This window comes from Protopterus annectens, chromosome 3.part0 (assembly GCF_019279795.1).
Source record: "Protopterus annectens isolate FY-2018-M chromosome 3.part0, PAN1.0, whole genome shotgun sequence".
Lineage (NCBI taxonomy): Eukaryota > Metazoa > Chordata > Ceratodontiformes > Protopteridae > Protopterus > Protopterus annectens.
Window position 1 is genome coordinate 173,452,955 of NC_056731.1, and position 21,451 is coordinate 173,474,405.

At 43.0% G+C, this 21,451-nt stretch overlaps 1 protein-coding gene across 1 annotated transcript in view; it reads right to left on the reverse strand.

Annotated features, from left to right (window-relative positions):
- The window catches only part of ZDHHC3 (zinc finger DHHC-type palmitoyltransferase 3), a 678,918-nt gene that overhangs the window by 413,776 nt on the left and 243,691 nt on the right, over positions 1–21,451 (reverse strand). Inside the window, exon 4 of the mRNA XM_044064670.1 lies at positions 10,665–10,795. Coding sequence (XP_043920605.1) covers positions 10,665–10,795 — 131 coding nt within the window. The remainder of the gene's footprint in view (positions 1–10,664; positions 10,796–21,451) is intronic.

Here is a 21,451-nt window from a genome sequence, read left to right on the forward strand (position 1 = left end):
ACCCTAATTTTGCTGGATACCTTCCCGTGGGACAATGTCCTCCATTAGAATTCCCCGTTCTGCCATGGGTGAGAGTTTACCCCCATGGAAGAACCCTTGTGACTTCCGGAAGCAAAGTTTCTTCTCTAGCAAACAGAATGGAGGTACTATATTCCTATGGCAGAAAAGGTTTTCCTGTCTTGCTCACTTCTGAAGAGTGCCTAACTTTTGGCCAGAATAACGTAGAGCCATCATAAAGGGCAGTGACAAAAAGGGCATCTTGAAGTTCTCCTCAAAGTCACACAAGTGCATCCAGGCATATCTCCTTATGGTAATGCCGGTGACTTCAGCTCTCAAAGTGCCCTCAGTCCCATTAGAAATCAGGTGCATCAACACATTTGAAAAGGACTGGAGGACTGCCAGCTGCATGCCCAAGGTTTTATTGACCTCTGCAGAGATGGATCCAGAGAGAAATTTGGAAAGCTCCTTCATCAAATTCCTATGGGATGGTGTCAAGTCCACCAGGTAGTTCAATGCCCTCAGTGCGAAGGTTACTGAAATGTATATTCACTTCCTAATCTGTTCAGTGCCCTGGATTCTCTGTTAGGGGTGTGGACAAAAAGCTTTCTTTGGCAAGCTCATTTTTGGCAGCTGATGCCACCACCATGTAATCGATGGTAAGACCCTTGCTCCAGTGAGGATGATCTTTGGGTGACTAATAATTTATCTGGTTTGCCAAGGAATCCATGCAGCTATGTCAGGTTCCTCTTTCATGTGCACTTTGAGACAAGGTTAACCATCTCATCAGCAGGGGGGAACCATCCAAGTAGCTGGGTCACAGCTGAAGAAACATCGGCTCCTCCTGAAAGGGGGCTTCGGGGAACCATCCAAGAAGTAGCTGGGCCACAGCTGAAGAAACATCGTCTCCTCCTGGAAGGGGGCTTCGGTGGACCACCCACCTTTCTCAAAAGTTCACTGAATGAGGCCTCCTGGGGGGGATCTGGGGGATTCCTCTCTTTCAACAGTCAGTCTCTTCAGTTAATGACTTCTGAGGGGAGTCAACTTGCCTCCTCTTGCACACATACTTCCAAGAAGCATCTATGGTGGAATTGTCTTACAAGGACTCGGAAGAAGAGAGGAAGTCCTGAAGATGGACCGTCTCGAGACTCAATTGGGCCAGCTGTCCTAATGGGATGTGATTAGTATGATCAAGACCGAAGGGGATTTGATTGGGGATGGACGGAGCCGAGTGAGGAAGGGAAGTCTGCACATCAAACTGGGGGAGCACTCTCACAATGGCCTTAAATGCTTAAGCTGAGAGGGAACATAAAACATTTCAGATGGAACTCAAGTAGCCAGCAGATTCTGGAATCCAAAAATACTAGGCTCCAAAGCCAGTGCTGGAGCTGAGCTGTCTAATGCTGAAGCTCCAGAGGAAGGGATGGTTCTGAGAACTTCGGAGTTGACCCTATCCCCCTGGATCCAGTGCAGACATTTTGGTTCCAAGATCCTTCTGGATCTGAGCTACTCAGACAGCTGGATCAGAAAAGGCATCTGAGTAGCAGACAACAAACTCTTCAGATCAGACTTGGACACACCCTAGGTAAGGTAGCACTTAGATCCACAGTCCCCAAACATGGAGGATGGATCGGGGTAGGAACCGCAATGGGATGAGAAGGACCTAAGTTCACAGGTCCAACAGTGGCCAGAAATGGGAGAACCCTCAAATGAATTTGCATCTGAGAAAATTTTGCATCTGAGAAAATTTTTCATCATCCGATCCACATCCTCTTTTGAAAGGCTTCTGGTAGATCAAACTGACTGCAATGAAGAGGCTGTGTATGGGAGCCTGGAAGACCTGTGAAGGGCTCTTTCCCGTAAAAATGGAAAACAAAGCCTCAGGGAAATGGGCTCTTGTTGAGAACCTAAGCTCCCATAGTACAGAAGCATTGGATTCAGCAACTACCATCTCTGAAATGGGGATCGCATCAGAGGAATTTGGAATTTTTGGAGCCCGAGCCAAGGACACAGCAGACAGAGGAGCTGGCTGGGAAGAGTTTCCTGGACTCCTTAGGCTTTTTCTTTGACCTACAGCTACTCTTCTCCCCCATGTGCCTATCGGGGCAGGGGGTTCTTGACAGAGGGGGAAGCTCCAAGTGCAGAAGAATGAGCAAGGGATTAATCTCCCACAGGGGCAGAGAAATGTCCCTTCAGAACAAGTTTATTTCTTTATTCAGTGATAGCACTGGGAATAGACAATGCAGATGGAGCACTGCTTGTCAAAGTTGGCAGCTCCATAACAATACAGACACAAAGTGTGAGAGTATGAATTTAGAATCGTGGCTGCATGCCACACATTTTTTTAAGCCTAATAATTTGTCAGCCATAGTTGATGAAAAGCTATTGACCACAAACAATATCCTAAAGTGAAAAAAAAACACCACATACCTAAATAACCAATCAACTACTAATAAACCTAAAACCTACCTAAGATTGCTATACTAGAGAAAAAAACTTAAGAAAGAGTGCCAAAAGCATGAGAAATAGCAACTAACTCTAACAATTATTTAACTACAAACTAAGGGGACATAAAAGGATAAAAACTCCTTGCAAGATCATACAGTCAAAAAACCTCAAGGTATATCACAAGAAACACCAGAGATCAGTACTTAGCTGAGGTAAGCCTGAGCAAGAGAGACCACATCTGTTCGAACAACCGGCAAACATAACCTGAGATAACCTGAGCTCTGGCTCCAAAGTCTAAGAGTAGCCAAAGTTGGATCCAAAGATATATCCATTGATGAATGAGGGAAAAGACAACGTAAGATTTGTTACTGTATCACTGAAGAGTTCTAATTAAGGAAAGCTACCTAGACAATTACCTTTGACAGATGGATCTAAACAAGTCACTAGGCCAAATCAGAAATGATATCCAAGCATCTGATTCTGACAAGTGTGAGTTGCAGCTGGCAAAAAGGGGGAAACACTATACTTGACATATACAATGATGCCATTTCAGGCTGATGTACTGAGATGTTAATGTGCAACAACAGTATTTTAAGTTATACATACAAAGTGTGCAAAGATTACACTCAATATGCTCATCCAGACTCTGCTACACTTTGCTGTGAAGGAAAGGTTTAGTTTGCTTTTATTTATTGTATTTTGTATTACTTTTTGGCCTTTTTATATTTTGAATACTGTGGTTTGTTTTCTTTACCTTGTGTTTTATTTGCATTCTGCTTTAACTGCATATTAAAACTTCAAAATAGACCACAGCTCTGTCTCTTCTGTGTCAGGCAAAAATTAGAAATGATCAATTAAGGACTCATTCATAACATAGAAGAGGTCACTTAAGGTTAATCATTTGTGAAATGAGGGGGTGGAGCTAGGAACTAAACCTTCTATTTAAGGGGTAAAATAAAACATTTCAGAGCTTTACCAGAAAGGCTCATCCAGACGCTGCTGTGAAGGAAAGGTTAGTTTGCTTTTATTTGTTGTATTTTGTATTACTTTATTCCCTTTTTATATTTTGAATAATTTAGTTTGTTTTCTTTACCTTGTGTTTTCTGCAACATTCTGCTTTAACTGCATATTAAAACTTCAAAAGAGACCACAGCTCTGTTTCTTCTGAGTCAGGCAGAAATTTTTCCCCAAACCACCCAGTTACAGTTGCCTTGTTAAATACCACTGTCTTTCTAGTTGCCTGCCTCTTATGTTAATTTGACCATATATCTCATTTCCTTTCTGCTTTCACTGGCTTGTGTGAGTAATCACAAAATTATCATTTTTGAAATCACTCCCCTTCAACTATTTAAATTTATTGGCCATCCTACTGTATTACATAGTACCAGAATACAAAAGTGACCACCCCTTTCAATCCATCTTGCTGTTTTAAAAATAGTAACTCTCCACTAAACCTTAACTTTTTAAACAGGTAAAACTTAAGTTACCTACTTTCACATCTAACTTCTCTAGTGCAATGCAGTGAGCATTTTTTTTTCATCTTACCTTTAAGAATCCCTGTGACTAGCACTTGCTCTAATACCTGCTGGAAAGCACTAGGAAGCCTTAAACTGATACAAGCACTCAACTCTCCTTGTTAATAAGGAGAAATTAATTGTAGGCACTAAACAGCCTATAACTGCAAAGTACCTTGCTAAGGTTAGGGAAAACAGTTCCTGTACTTTACCAAAAAAAAAGCACCAAACCAGGCATGTCCAAGGGTCAGCTTCCAGTGATTTCTCCTGTCCACCTGGTGAATCTGGGCATACTGGGGCAATGCAGCAATTGCCTCATGTACACAGACAACCCTCTCCTCTTACCACCCAACACTACAACCTGTGAGAGATGCACTTACATTGTCAAACTGGAAACAAAGCTCTCTCCACCCAAGATTGTGATAGACAGTCAAGAGGAGGTTAACACCCACACTACACCTCAAGCAACACATAGCCCTTCTAAACCCACACCATGAACACCCACATATAGCAACACTAAATCTACATATGCGGATGCCCTTAACTGTAACCTGCCCAAGCAACAAGGACTTCTGAAGCTGAAATGCAAACAAACACCAATCACAACCAAAGTGTCACATAGCTCACAACACCAGTGTGCCACCCAGCAACAGCCCCTAAGGCAAGACAACGTACCTAACACTTTAGTCATAGGTGACTCTATAGTCCGGCACACTGATGTCCCACTCACCAGGTTGAACAAGGAGAAAATTACAGTCAGCTGCCTGTCGGGTGCCAGGATCCGCCACATAACGCATGCACTCAAATCACTCCACAACAAGTACAAATTTGACTCTATCATTGTCCATGTTGGAGTGAATGACTTGAGACGTACCTCCCTGGACTACATGAAAAGAGATATGGAAGAGCTCCTGGATCATATGGCCCAGGCAGGTATGACCCTAGCCCTGAGTAGCATCCTGCCTTCGCCCAGAATGATACCACAATATAAGGACAAAATGACTGACTTCAACAACTGGCTAAGCTTCTGGTGTCATTCAAAGGGGATCCAGTATCTATCTGCCTGGGACGACATGATCGACAAACCACGATGCTTTGCCAGAGATGGTCTGCACCTGTCGCCCCTGGGATTCAGGTTACTGGCTAAGGCTCTTGCCACTGCTATTGTGCCTTCTTTAGGCAAAGTTCAAAGGACAGATCCACCACTGTAACAGGTACAAGCATGCAAAATCTGAAGGTAATGCTACTCAATGCTAGAAGTCTAAACCTCAAAATGCACTCTCTCGAGGCACTCCTAAAAATGGAGAACATAGATATCTGTGCAGTAACTGAGACCTGGTTCAAGGCTCCAGAGAGCACCACTGCAATACCAGGTACAACTCTTACCACACTTCTAGGCCACCAAACCAGGACCGAAACACTAAAGGTGGAGGAGTGTCCATATTCACCAAGGATATTCACACCAACAGGCTAGTTGCCCAACACAATGAGTCTGAAATTCTCCAGGTGCAACTAACACTAGGTAAGACTGCAATCCAAATTGTAGCTTGCTACAGATCTCCCACCATGCTCCAAGATTCTCACTACACCTTTCTAAACATACTGGAAAATATTAAGATAGAACCAAACACCCTAATACTGGGTGATTTTAACTACCCTGCCATTAACTGGGAAAACTACTCGTGTACCAACACCTTTGCCCAACGGTTCTTGGAATTCATAAATTCCAATGCCCTGGATCAACTAATCCATAGTCCCACCAGGGGCTCCAATATCCTAGACCTGGTCATTACCAATATGGGAAATCAATGCTCCACATCTATGGTCTCCCCCTCGTTAGTCAGGTCTGACCATAAGCTAATCACCCTTAACATCCACATCCCACTCCCACCCCCTAGTAAGGAAACCTCCATAAAAAACTTCTCCAAAGCCAACTTCATGCTACTCAAGTCAGAAGTGACAAACTTCATGACACCCATGCAGACGGGAACTGAAAGTGTGACTGCTGAATCCAACACTAAGGCACTGTACGAGCACATCCACTCATGCATGAATCGTGCCATCCAAAATAGAGCCAAGATGCTCTCCTCCAAAAAAAGGAAGCCAATCTGGTGGTCCCCTGCCATAAACAAACTTTACAACAAAAGGAAGAAACTGTTGCAGAAAAGAGGAAAATCCCAGGATGCAAAAAATTCCCTTACCAGCCTCAGTAAGAAACTGAGATCCCTCATAAAATCCTCCAAAGCTAGTTATGAAAATAAAATTGCCAAAGATTCCAAAGACAACCACAAGGCATTCTATAACTATGTCAAGAATCTAAATGGCAATGCTCAGATCTGCTCTGAGCTAAAACAGAATGGCATTAAATACACTGATCCCAAGGATACTGCCAATATCCTGGCAGATCAATTCAGTGACAACTTCACCCCCCCTCTCACCCCCTAAACGGCCCATCTCAATACTGGAAGATTGCCAAATTCTGGTAATAATGGCCACACAGGTAAAAAGCGCACTCTCCAAAGCTAAGAATACAGCATCCATGGGACCAGATGACATCCCGGGCTGTGTACTACATGAACTACAATAAGAACTGGCACCTCACCTACGTTTCATGTTTAATCATGGCCTCACCTCAGGTTTTATGCCCACTGAGAGGCACAGATCTACAGTTATCCTACTCCACAAGGGGGAATCCACCTTGGATACCAGAAACTACTGTCCCATCAGTCTGACGAGCCTTATCTGCAAGGCCATTGAGCATATTATCATGGAACTTATAAACAAGACACTGGCAACCTTCAAACACTGGACCCCACCCAGTTTGGGTTTGTGAAGGGCAGATCTTGTCTCCTGAACCTGATTGACTTCTTCGAATCAGTCTCCAGAGATATGGACAAGGGTAAGGTGGTCCACATAGCCTATCTAGACCTTGTCAAGGCCTTTGACACCATCCCCCACTCTGGAATCATAGATAAACTTACTAAGCTGGGCATTAATCCCTATGTCACCCAATGGGTTGCCAACTGGCTTACTGACAGAATCCACACTGTAAAAGTAGCCGACTCCAAATCTAGCTCCAGACAAGTGACAAGTGGAGTACCTCAGGGTTCAGTCCTGGGACCGCTCTTGTTTGGCATCTACTTCTCTGAAGTACAGGCCAACACTAAGGGACTCTGGCTAACAAAGTTCGCAGATGACTGCAAACTGGGAGCCATTACTGAATCCCCAAATGATGTGGATACTCTACAAAAGGGCCTTACAGAAACAGATGCTTGGTGCCAGAGCCATGGGCTCAAGCTCAATGCCAAGAGATGTATAGTCATCCCCTTTGGGAAAAAACATGTACCTGTGAATTACCACATAGATGGCAGTACACTAAACACTGAAAGTGTGATAAGAGACTTAGGGACACAGGTGGACAGTGGTCTCACCTTCGATAACCACATCGCCACAACAGTCAGGAAATCCTTTTATGTGGCACACCTCATCACTAAGGGCTTTTCATCCAGAAAAAAGGAGGTCATTGTCCCACTGTACTCATCCCTCATTAGACCCATTATAGAATACAACGACCCATTTGGTATGTACCTCTCAAGACATCTGCAACAACTGGAAAGGCCGCAGAAATACCTCACTAAAAGAATCACAGGTCTAAAGCAGATGCCCTACGCTGACCGCCTTAAAAAACTCCAGCTATACTCTGTCGCATATAGTCTACTCAGAGGTGATCTCTGCTTAACATACAAGGCCATGTCAAACCCAGAGCTGTTGGACATGCTACATTTAAAGAAATCCCAATCCCTCAGAGCCACACGCTCCAGGGATCTAAACCTTGTTATCACAATAAACAAAACATGCTGGAGGGATAGGTTCCTGACCCAGAGACTCCCCAGACTCTGGAATACACTGCCCATACATGTCAAGCAGAGTGCCTCTTTGGCCCTCTTCAAAAGGAACTTTGAAGATTGGATGGGAGAAAGGAAATTCACCGCGGGGATCACGTCAGTCGCCCTGCTAGACAGGGGTCCAGGGAAGTAAATAGTGTGGGAAGAAATAGCCAGGGAAATGTTATAGCTAGGCTTGTATAGGCCTAGGGCTGATAGCCTAGTACCAACCTATGAACCTAAGAGGTTTTTTTTTTTATGAACAATGTAACTTTCTGCACGTTCAGTAAGCAAATATGCTTTATATTATCAGTTGCTCTACAAGGGAGCCCCCTCCTTGGTGGGCCTGTGACTGGGTTTATCCTTGTTCCATTCCAATTCAGTTTTTTTTTTTTTCATGGAAGCTCCTGCACTTGGAACTATGCCACTCCACATGCCAGTGTATACGATGTACAACAGTGTTCCAACCAAACTACCTCTTAGCTCTCCAGCTTATCCCAGCCACTGTCAGCACAATCCCTGTCTGCATATCAAGAGAAAAGAAAGCCGCAAAGAAAATTTGACACCTACACTGTTAACAATTGATATACAAACATACATGTCAGATGCACATGGAATTCCAAGAGTTATGACTGGATCAAAGGGCCATCCAAGCAAAGGGGGAATGCAAAAGTCTGACTGAGACCAAGAAAGATAGTCCCCCTAATCTATTAACTGATAAGAGCACTTTTTTACATCTAACATCTGGACAACCCTTGGTGGGTCTAAATTTGGGTTGAATCTGAGACAGTAAACAAGCTAAGGGTGAAGGAATAGGAGAATAGGCAAAAGGCCAAATATTTAGAAGGGTGAATCCTGAAGAACACTGTAAAACAAAATACAGTAAGCAATACACTTTGAAAGATTTATCTAAAATCACGCATGTGCTTTATTGTAAAATCTGAGCTGGTGGTGCACATCCAGGTTAAGGGCCCCCTCTTCTCTCTTCAGGTAAAATCTGAGCTACTGGTGCACATCCAGGTTGCCAAGGATCCTTTTTTTCTGGCATTTGCTTTTTTTTTTTTTTTTAACAAAGAGAGGGAGATGGATGGATTGGTTCAGAGAATTCAAAAGCCACTTTCAGAAGGAAATATTGCTCCATCCAAATGGATGCCCAGTCTTTCTAAAAGACAAGGTACGGTTCCCAACACAAGATAGCCTGCATCTTGAAGATCCTGTAAGGAGAAGCCTTGGTCTCCACAACATGCATTTTCCAATGAACAATTCCAATACCATAAAACCAGTGGGCTGGGAAAAAGCTTAACGATCAAGAAGTTCAACACCTACAGCCAGACTTCACATAACAGCAAGGTGTGGAAGATGTACTAGAAGCTGGAAGTGTGTCAGAAGGCACTTAACACCCTTCTCACTGGCATTTTGGATCAGATGTTAATAGGAGTAGATATTTGTAGTTGCTCTACTTCTACTTTTTATAAGGCTCTGAAAAATGTAATATTCCATCTATCTTTCTTTTTTTCTGGGAAGGGTATTCATTAAGTTTGGGTGCAAGCTACCACTAAGTCACAGACTGTTGTGGATGCCTTTACAATTCTCATCTTCCATATTGCTCAATACTGCTCAATTTTCCACATATGCCATTCACCATTTTGTATACAATTCTAGATGAAGTCCAGATGTATGTAGGGACTGAATTTACATACTTACCACGTGTTCCAAGTTAGGCCCTTCCTAGCGGTAAGCAGAAGTGCTTTTTGTTCTGCATGGGGTCCTAGGTTTATCATTACAGCATAAAGTTTTTGAGGGGTGCACTTTGCACAAACGGTACGAGCTGCTATAGCCCCTCTCTTGTCAGACATGTTCTAGTCTGCAAGTGTATTATGAGGACAGAGAAACAGATTACTCCCTCCTACTACGACCCAAAGATATAAACTGTTATAACAAAATTACACTCAGGAAACAACCTCCATTGTTAACATAGAAATAAATCTTGAGAGACATGTTATGCTATAGAGAAGGTTTGCAGATTTTACTGACCACATACAAGAGGTCAGAAAACATTTTTAAGGTTGTCCAAGCCCCAAATGTAGGTTCGACCTAAAAATATTTGTCTGTAGTCTATTATTTAATATGTATGGTGATCACACCTTATCACAATTTAAGACTGGCTATCATAACCAGTGACATGACAAGGGACCTTTTTCTCCCATTCAGTGTTCCGATATGTCCCTGCATATCATCCTGTCATTTTTGGTTTGAAATTCATCAAAATTTAAAGCAAAAAGAGTAAGTCAGCAAACAGACCGCCCAGCAAGATGCAAGGCAAAACAATCAAGTTGCTTAAATTAAGGAAGCAGTCTGGTCAAATGAAACCAATTACAAATTTTAATAAATTCTGTAAAAAGGGTAATAACATAAGTGTGTGTGTTTGTGTGTGCGCAAGTATTTAACCAACTCCTAAATGACATTTTCCAGTGTTAAGTCATCCATACTCTTATGTAAGCAGTCTAAGTAAACACGGCCAGCCATTCCTTAGCTTTCATTATCTAAACACACATACTACAATGGGTACAACATACAAATAGTAAAACTTCAGAATCACTACAGTATATACAGGGCACCTTGTCGGTGCTATGTTGTACTACATATGATACTTCTGAAAACCTACAGGAAGAGACTTTCTTACTCTTTTTCCATTAGCCTCTAACCCTTGCCACAAAATCTGTGTGTATGTTTGCATACATTAATTTACCTGTACACAGGGCATATAAAAAGCATACTTGTTAATCTCCAAAAATGTATAAAATTTCATATATATACTCACAGTCTCATCAGTACATATTGAGTGCACCTGAGTTCCAAACATTACGGAAGTGAAGATGAGGAAAAGGAGACCCTCGAAACACAGCAAGATAAGAAGGATCACTGTAGCTGGTGGTGAAAAAGAACTGCATTCTGAAAATCAGACAACAGTATAATGAAAGTTAAAATTAGCTATAAGAAACGTTAACAAGTCCTGTTTAAAGGTGTATGCTAAACTGAACATGAAAAGACACATACATTCCTACTGTTCCAATAAATAAGAAGGAAAATTAACAGTAAAGATCCAAGCACAAATGCACAGAAAAAAAAGTCAAAACCACAACACATCAACTCAGATTTCGCACTAGAGTAAGGGAAATGGCAAATCTCCAGTCCCCACTGTATTGCAATCTCTGGGTCTATATTAGCAAATCAAAGCGGCAGACAGCTGAACACAGTTTCATCGACACGTGTGTCAAACTCCCAGGTAACTGAATGACCGGATCACCGATTTTTTTCCTAAGGAAAATAATCTGTAGGTCAACTACATACAACACACCAGTACAAACATTATAACACCCCCCCCCAACTAAATATACTAATGCCGAGATTGCACTACAGTGGGGAAAAAGGGCAAATTCACAGCGGCAGCCAACTGATTGGTTGAACATTTTGGCAACAATTCCAAAAGGTACATTTGGTGCAAAAACAACACCTCGCATCACCAAAAGAACGCCATCCCCACTGTGAAGCATGGTGGTGACAGTATCAAGCTTTGGGTTGCTTTTCTTCAGCTGGAACTGGGGCTTTAATCAAGATGGAGGGAATTATGAACAGTTCCAAATACCAGTCACTTTTGGCCTAAAACCTTCAGGCATCTGCTAGAAAGCTGAAGATGAAGAGGAATTTCACCTTTTAACATGGCAATGACCCCAAGCATACATCCAAAATCAACAAAAGAATGGCTTCCAGCCAGAGCCCATGCCTAAATCCAATAGAAAATCTGTGGGGTGACCTGAAGAGGGCTGTGCACAAGAGATGCCCTCATAATCTGACAGATTTGGAGTGCTTTTGCAAGGAAAAGTGGGCAAATATTGCCAAGTCAAGATGTGCCATGCTGATACTACCTAAGAAGACTGAATGCTGTAATTAAATCAAAGGGTGCTTCAACAAAGTATTAGTTTAAGGATGTGCACACTTATGCAACCAGCTTATTGTATATTTTTTTATTTGTTTATATATTTTTTCCCCTAACAGACTTGTTTGTTTTTCAATTGAATTGTACAGGTTATAGGTCGCACTAAACATGGGAAAACTTTGAAATGATTTATTGTGGTCTCATTTTTTTATATCACAAAAACCTAGCATTTTAACAGGGGTGTGTAAACTTTTTATATCCACTGTATATACACTGTATGTGTGTATGATTACACCAGGAAACACAGAAAATATATAAAACAGCAAGCCACAAATAACAGAGCATAAAACAGTAAATGCACATAGCACTGAACACTACTAACAGTAAATGAAAAAACAGACTACTATTCTTCCATTAGAAAACCTCTATTTCAGTAAACCCTGACCACTTAACCCAGAACATACATGGTCTGCTTAATGTTACAATACTAAAAATCCTTTCCATAACAATAACATGTAGGGCTGGTGTTAGGGTTAGCACACATAAGCAGTTGGTGCATGCTCCCACCCCCGCCGCACCACCTCACATATGTTTTAACCACTTTAACCTTTCCCTAACAGTGCCATTAAAGAAGACACATACAGTACAATTGTGTACACTTACCATAAATGTAGATATTCGAGAGTATTCACTGTTGCAGTCATTACATTTGGGTAATCTGCTGGCAGGTTGCCCTCAGTCGGCCCGAATTTCAAAGTCTTGGGTCCTGCGTCGGTTGCTGTCTCCTCTTCCATGACGTCAGGTCGTCAGGGGTATAAAACATGCAGCTGATGCCATTTTATTTAGTTTTTCTTTTCCCTGCTGTCAGGTGCCCCCCAAAAAGGTAGCCTATATATATATATATATATATATATATATATATATATATATATATATATACATACACATAGGTTGTAGAAGATAGAGAAGGAAAGATAAACTTCAGAATGACAGGGGGATGGCAGGAGGGTCACCTGGACTGCAACAGTGAATACACTCTAACATCTACATTTATGGTAAGTGTACACAACTGTACTATGTTCTTCATGTTTCACTGTTGCAGTCATTACATTTGGGTAGAATACTAAAGCTATGGTTGGGGGGGCTGGAGCTAAACAGCATTAGGTGCGGCTAAAAGGCCCTGCAGCACTGCAGTGGCAAAGCCTGCCCTGGACTTAGGGTAAAGAGGCAAATGGTAATGCTTTGTAAAGGTGTGAACAGAACTCAAGTAGCAGCCTCTAGAATGTCTTTGGTTGGTACTCCTCTGAGAAAGGCTGCTGAAGTAGCTGCAGCTCAGGTGGAATGAGACCTAATGCCCTTGGGCACAGGTTTACCATGGTGTAAGTAGCAGAAACGGATGCAGTGGCTTATCCACTTTGAAACTGTCTGCTTTGAAATAGCCTTTCCTTCTGATCCTGCAGCATATGACACTAGTAATTGCTCAGTTTTTCTTAGAACTTTAGTCCTGCTCAAGTAGAATCTTAGCTGTCTGTGTACGTCCAAGGAATGCAGAATTCTCTCCCCCTTGTTCTGCGGATTTGGATAGAAAGTTGGCAGATGAATTGTTTGGTTAAGGGCCACACTGGAAACCACCTTAGGCATAAAAGTAGGATTTGTCCTCAGAGACACCCTGTCTGGGTAAAATATGATAAAAGGCTCTAAAGCCATGAGGGGCCTCCCTAGTAGCAGAGCTGTTTTCCATGATAAGAACTTTAGATCAGCGGTAGCAGCTGGTTCAAATGGAGGCAGGGTGAGTTTTTCCAACACATAATTGAGGTCCCATGCAGGTAAAGGTGATCTTCTAGGAGGCCTTAAATTTTTGGCTCCTCTGAGATACTGTTTTAGTAAAGGATGAGAAAAGACTGGTGGCTCTGTATTGTAATGAGCCGAAATGACAAGAGGCATGGATTTTGATTGATGAGAAAGATAGGCCTTTGTCACGCATTTCAGTTAAGTATTGTAATATCTGCGGAATATTTGGTTCTGCTGTATTAGTTCCTTGTGCTTGATTCCAAGCACAGAATCTCTTCCATTTGGCAGCATAAGATTTTCTAGTACTAGGCCTTCTGGCTTCCAAAATGACATTCATCACAGCTTTACTGAGAGGTGTTGTTTGTATGACTACATGATTAGCCATGCTGCCAGGTTCAGAGTCTGTAGTTGATTTTGCAGGATCTGACTGTTTTGCTGGGACAGTAGTTGTGGTCTTTGAGGCAAGGTCCACACTGGGTATTGAGGCAAGGTCCTTAGGATTGGGTACCAGTATTGGCGGGGCCAGTCCGGGGCAATTAATATCATCTTTGGCTTCTCTTGTCTGACTTTTAGGAGGACCTTGGGTAGAAGAGGCAAAACAGGAAAGGCGTAAACAAACAGGTTTTTCCAACTGAAGGATAGGGCGTCCACTTTCCATGCTTGTCTGTGATAAGTCCTTGTGCAGAATTTTTTCAATTGATAATTTTGAGGAGAAGCAAACAGATCTATGTCTGGGCTCCCCCATTTCTCTGTTATTATGCTGAAGACTTGTGGATTTAGTTTCCACTCGTGAGGATCCACAAGGTTTCTGCCTAAATAGTCTGCCAATGTTTTGTTTTCCTGGCAGGAATTGAGCTTGAAGATGTATCTGGTAGGTCAAAGCTGTGTCCCACAGTGCCATGGCTAATCTGCAAAGGGGGGTATGAGTGTGTGCCCCCTTGCTTGTTTATATACCACATGACTGTGGTGTTGTCCATCTTTATCAGTAGCTGTCCTGGATGTAATAAGTCCGTGAAGGCTGTTAGGGCATTTTGAACAGCTAGCATCTCTTTCTGGTTGATATGCAGATGCATTTTGTTTTGGTGTCCATAAGCCCTGAATGCATCTTCCTGCCATGTGGGCCCCCCAGGCATAATCTGATGCGTCTGTTGTTAAGGTTTGGCTGGCAGAGGCTAGAGTGAAGGGCAGTCCCATGTTTTGGTGACATGCCTTCGCCCACCATAGAAACTCCTGTTGCAGGCATGGAATGAGAGGAATCATTGTTTCCAGACTGTGTGAATGTTGACTCCATAAACTTTTTAGGTACCATTGAAGTTTCCTCATATGCAGTCTTGCATATGGAATTAGTAGGATGCAGGATGCCATGAATCCCAGAGCCTGCAGAATTTGTCTTGCAGAAGACTGGGTTTTTGTTGCCATCAGTTTGAAGTAAGTAGGTCAGTTGCCTTTGCTCGTATGGCATGAGGTAAGCCATCTGGGCAGTTGTATCTAAGCTTGCACCCAGGAATGTTATCTTTTGAGAGGGTACCAGTTGTGATTTCTTTTCATTTATTGTGTACCCTAGGCATGTTAGAAGCCTTCTCACAAACGCCAGGTGATGAAGAAGAGTGTCCTTGTCCTCTGCTTGAATGAGACAGTCGTCCAAGTAAGGATATATTTGTATACTTCTTTGTCTGCAAAATGCAATTACTGGTGCCAGGCACTTTGTAAAGACCCTGGGTGCAGTAGATAAGCCAAAGGGCAGTGCAGAGAACTGGTAATGCATTAAGCCAGCCTTGAATCTGAGGTATCTTCTGCACGATTGTCTTACTGGGACATGCAGGTATGCCTCTTTTAGGTCTAAAGTCACCAGCCAAGCATTCTTGCCCAGCATGGGCAGAAGCTGCTGCAAAGTCAGCGTTTTGAATTTTGGAAAGTCCAGGTATGTGTTCAAAATCGATAAATCCAGTATTGGCAGCCAGGTCTTGTCCTTTCTGGGTGCCAAGAACAGTCTTGAGTAAAAACCTTGTCCTTTTTCCTGTTCTGGTACTGTCTGAATGGCCCCCATATCCATGAGGGACGTAACCTGTTTCTGTGCCTTTGCCCATTGATTTTTTGGCAGATCTGGCCAACCATTTGCCATTGGCAGTGTGTGGAAATGGAATCTGTATCCCTGTGATACGATGTTTAGTACCCACTTGTCCTGGGTTATTAACTACCAACTCTGAGCAAAAAGTGCTAATTTTCCCCCTATGGGTGCTGCCAAAAGATAAGTGCTTGGTGTAGGCAGAGGAAAGTCATTGGGATTGCTTTCTGTAGGTTTGCGCTTTATCGCATCCAGATTTGGAGGTGGAAGTGCCCCATTGCTTTGACCTGTATGAATCTTGCGCCTGGTATCTGGAACCCTTAGGGCGCCTGGTTTTGTCCCTTTGAGCTCTGTCTGACACAGGAAAGGACCAATTTTTTGTAGGCCAGTGTCTACTGAATCTTGGTGGCTGCACTTGTAAGAAGTCTTTAACAATTTGCATAGACTTAGCTTTGTCTTCCATTTTCTTTAGAACCTCTTCTGCCTTAATACCAAACAGAATCATGCTGTAAAGGTGCATCTAGCAATTTAGCTTTAACATAATTAGGCAGATTTTGTTCCTTTAACCAGGCATGCCTCCTAATCACAGATCCAGTAACTGCGGCCCTGCAGGAGGCCTCTAAGGAATCAAAACCACATTGCAAAGTAATACCTTATTTTCTACACATTCTGAAATCATCATTTTCTGTTTCAGCAATCCCATAACATGTCGTTGGTACTTAATCATATGAAATTGACAGTTTAAGGCCCTGTTTGCCAAGGTTGTAGATGTATAAACCTTTTTTCCCCATCTGTCTAGTGCCCTTGAATCTCTGTCAGAGGGTGTAGGATTTTTTGCTGTTGAGGCCTTAACTCCCTTTGGACACTGTGAAATAGTTTCAGGATCAGCAGTAAGGTTTGTAAATAAAAAATTATGCGAGTCAGGTACCCTGTAATATCTGTCAGGCTTACTGGGAGCCGGAGGTAAGGAGTCAGGGGTCAAGCTTGACTCCGAAAACACATCATCCACAATGTCTAAAACAGGGGGGGTGGCTAAAGGCTTGTGCTGAGGGAGAAGAAGGAAATCTCTGTGCTTCTTTTTTGATTTTGAGAAATCTTGACTCCCAGTGAAAATGCTCTCTCAAAGTATGCAAGGTTTCTCCAAATGAATAATCCCTCAGGAGGAGATGTAGATGGAATAGACTCCTCAGCATCAGAATCCTCATAGGGAGGTATAGACAATTCGGAATCAGAAGAAATAGAAACCTGATCTGAAGATTCATAATCAGTGTCTTGCCTATGCCTCTTATCTGGAGGGGGGATGGGTACCCTTGATCAAGGTAATAAGGTCTTCAGCCATTTTGATAATCTATTTTTTAAACATAGAGGCCTGTGCACGTGGCTCATGCGTCAGTTTTTTAGTTTTAAAAGTTGCTTTTGTTTTTGGTTTTGCAGCTGTCGTTGGTTTGATATACAAATGTTGAGGGCTGAATACACCCTCAGAAGCTGGTGCCTGCTCAGCGGCTCCAGACCCATCCGAGGGAGATACATCCGTCGGCGGCATGCCTGACTCCACATGGGTGTCGGTAGAGGCCTGCGACTTGAAGTTAGTGGGTATCAGGGGCTGCGAAAGCGCCTCACTGAGTACTGGCGAACCGGCGACTGGCTTAGGAGAAGCTCTATCGTCAGTTTTGGATCTCAGCTGCCTTTCTCTGTCCTTTTCTTTGCGTTTTTTATGTACTCCGGTAGCCGACTACATTTCTGGGTAGTTAAATCTGTTTCCAAAATACTATGATGCAAAAATATACCAACGCTTAATAGTGCGTTGGTTAAATCTAGCACAAAACCGACAGCCAGGCACGTTGTGATCAGGGCTTATGCAAGGAATACAGTATAAATGGAAATCCTTATGAGGTATTTGCTTCCCACAAGTAATACAATTATTAACTTTTTCTGACATCGGTAAAAGGCAAGAAAAAAGTTTCCCCAACGGGGTACTTAGCTTTAGTGAAGACTTCGGTTCTGAAACTCAAACTCGAATTTTTCAGTAGTCGGCCGACCGGCACTTGTGAAAATGCTTCTGCTTCAGGCACCGCGTGGCAAGAAAGACTAAAGAAAATGGCACTGGCTGCATGTTTTATACCCCTGATGACCTGACGTCATGGAAGAGGAGACAGCAACCGATGCAGGACCCAAGACTTTGGATTTCAGGCCGACTGAGGGCAACCTGCCAGCAGATTATCCAAATGTAATGACTGCAACAGTGAAACACGAAGAACATACACATACTTCACACACAGCACCAAAGTATAACACAAAATCCGTCACTTTAAACAAAAACAGCTAATACACAAGAGACATTTAATAAAGTAGAGCAATTTCATTCCCAAAATTACACAGGCAAGTACATCTGTGTAAGATCTTATCACAACAGTAGATGCCCTACTTCTCACTGTTGCAGTATTCTTCACTCTTGGGATATGCTGCTGAGGACAGTCTAATGTCTAGTCAGCATACCAAAGCCTTTACACCTTCAGGTGTCATACATCACACGTACTTGTTACGTGCAAGGCTTAAGGTACATATGTGATGTACAAATGCCTAATCCTCACAACTCAAATACCCCAGGAGAACTAGAGAAACAATAATATGCACATCCAGAAGGGACTCAGAAGGAGATAAGGATGGAATAGGGACCCTTTGCCCAGAAGTAGGGTAACAGAAAATAATAGAGCAAGAGAGAGGGACAGAATACTGCAAAAGTGAGAAGTAGGACATTTACTGTTATGGTAAGATCTTGCACAACTACACTATGCCCTTCCTTATCACTGTTGCAGTACTCTACTCTTGAGAGAGTACAAAAGCTACTAGAGAGTATGGCAGGATGAAGGTAGAGAACAGCCCTCCACCACCACATGAAGGATAGCCCTGCCTCTGGAAATGACATCCAAATTATAATGGTCTTCTGTTCATACCTTTACCAAACAAGCAGCAGCTTTTAAGATGGATCTAGTATCAAGAACCCTAAAGAAAGCACCCGAAAAGACCACTGCACTGGTAGAATGAAATTTAGGTCAAGGAGAAACAAAAACTACAGTTTTGTACCTACCATAAATGTAGATGTCCGATAGGTATGCATCTGCAGTCATCACATATGGGTTTGTCCTGCCTCAGGCAGCCCTTCGGTCGGCCGGATTCCAAAGTCTGGGTCCGGCATCGGCTGATGTCGCCTCCTCCCCGACATCAGAGCGCCTGGGGTATACAAGCGTCAGCCTACGCCATCTTCCTCAGTTTTTCTTGCCCCAGATGCCAGGTGCCCTCTAGGAAGGCTAAATTTGGAGAAATGCAATAAAAATCCAAACATTTGCAAAAATATATAAATTATATAAAACAAATACACCATAATAGATCCCCCCCCAGTTAGCTAGTAGAGGGGTAAGCACCCTAGGAATACCACAGAGGGGAAGGAGGGAGGGTAAACCTGACTGCAGATGCATACCTATCGGACCATCTACATTTATGGTAGGTACAAAACTGTACTATGTCCTTCAAGGATGCATCTGCAGTCATCACATATGGGTAGAATACCATAGCCAATCTGGGGGTGGAGGAACTAGGAAAAGGATGGTGCAGCTAAGATACCCTGCAGGACAGCCGTAGCAAAGCCTGCTCTGGATCTGGAATATAAAGGTAAATTGTAATGCTTGGCAAATGTATGCACGGAGCTCCATGTGGCAGCTTCTAAAATGTCCTTTGTAGCCACCCCTCTTAAGAAGGCTGTGGAGATGGCTGTGGCTCTCGTAGAATGAGGTCTAATGTTAGCTGGTACAGTCTTTCCATGAAATGAGTAACAAAAGCGAATGCAATTTCCTATCCATTTAGAAATAGTCTGTTTGGAAATTGCTTTTCCTTGAGTACCAGCAGCATATGCTACTAGCAGCTGGTCAGCTTTTCTAAAACCTTTAGTTCTGTCCAAGTAGTAGCGCAACTGTCTGTGAATGTCCAGGGTGTGCAACAGTTTCTCCCCTTTGTTTTGTGGATTTGGGAAGAAGGTAGGCAAGTGAATGGCTTGATTCAATGAAACCCTGGATACCACCTTTGGCATAAAAGTAGGATTAGTTCTTAATGAAACTCTGTCCTGGTGAAAAATAATGAATGGCTGCACTGCCATCAGGGCCTGCAATTTTGAAACCCTTCTTGCTGAGGTTATTGCCAGAAGGAAGGCAGTCTTCCATGAAAGGTACTGTAGATCTACAGATGCTGCTCGTTCAAATGGAGGCAGTGTTAATTTTTCCAACACGAAGTTAAGGTCCCATGCAGGAAGAGGTGGTTTCCGAGGAGGTTTGATGTTTTTGATCCCTCTTAGAAACTGTCTTAGGAGAGGATGAGAAAAGACAGGTGGATCAGTGTTGTACTCTGCTGAAATTGCTGAAGCATGAATCTTAATAGAAGAGTAAGACAGACCATTGTGGAACATTTCTGCCAAATATTCCAGGATATGAGCCATGTTCATCAGTGTCGCATCTAGGCCCTTTGTGGTGTTCCAGATGTGAAATCTTTTCCATTTTGCTGAATATGCCTTTCTTGTGGAAGGGCGGCGAGCTTCCATAATAATATCCTTCACTCTCTGGGATAGCTTATCCTGAGGAGGAGTCAAGGTATTCTCCACGCTGTTAGTTGCAATGTTTTCAGGTTGGAATGTAAAGTTTTGTATCTGTGCTGTGTCAGTAGAAGTGGCCATAGAGGCAGAGGCCATGGTTTCGTACGTGACATGCTTCTCAGCAGTGGGTACCAGTGCTGTCTTGGCCAGTCCGGAGCCATCAGAATCACTTTTGGCTGCTCTGTCCTGATCTTCAGTAAAACCTTGGTCATTAATGGGATAGGAGGAAATGCATACACTGTCAGATTTTTCCAGCTTGTGGGTGGTATGTCCTTGAGCAGAATTTCTTCAGTTGATGATTGTGGGGGGATGCAAATAGATCTATGTCTGGGCTCCCCCAAGATTGTGTTATCTGTTGGAAGATGTCTGGGTGCAGCATCCATTCGTGTGCATCCATGATATTCCTGCCTAAGCTGTCCGCCAGTGTATTGTCTTTCCCTGGCACAAACTGAGCTTGCAGCTGTATATTGAGTTTCAAGGAAAGATCCCATAGATTCATTGCCAGTCTGCAAAGAGGGTAGGAATGGGTACCTCCTTGCTTGTTTATGTACCACATAACTGTGGTGTTGTCTGTCCTTATTAGTAGGTGGCCTTGATGCAGAAAGATTTTGAAGGCCTCGATTGCATGTATCACTGCTAGCATTTCTTTTTGATTTATGTGCATGCGCAGCTCCTTTCGTGACCACTGTCCTTGGATACCTCTGCCCTCCATGTGTGCTCCCCAACCTAGGTCTGAAGCATCCGTTGTAATAGTTTGGGAGGTTTTTGGCTTTGTGAAGGGCATCCCCCTGTTGGACTGGCTGGCCTGAGCCCACCACAGAAATTCCTTGTGAAGGCATGGAATGAGTGGGATTAACGTTTCCAAACTGTGACTGTGCTGAGTCCATAAACTCCTTAGGTACCACTGTAGCTTTCTCATATGCAGCCTTGCTTGTGGAATCAAAAGAATACAGGATGCCATGTAACCCAGGGCCTACAGGATTTTCCTTGCAGTCAGCTGAGTTTGCCTTGTCAGATCCTTGAAGTAATCCGGTAGCTGTCTTTGTTTTTCTTCTGCGAGATAAGCCATTTGGGTGGTTGTATCTAGATCCGCACCCAGAAAGGTTATTCTTTGGGATGGAACAAGTCTTGATTTGTGCATGTTGACTGTATATCCCAAGGCCTGTAGAAGATTGA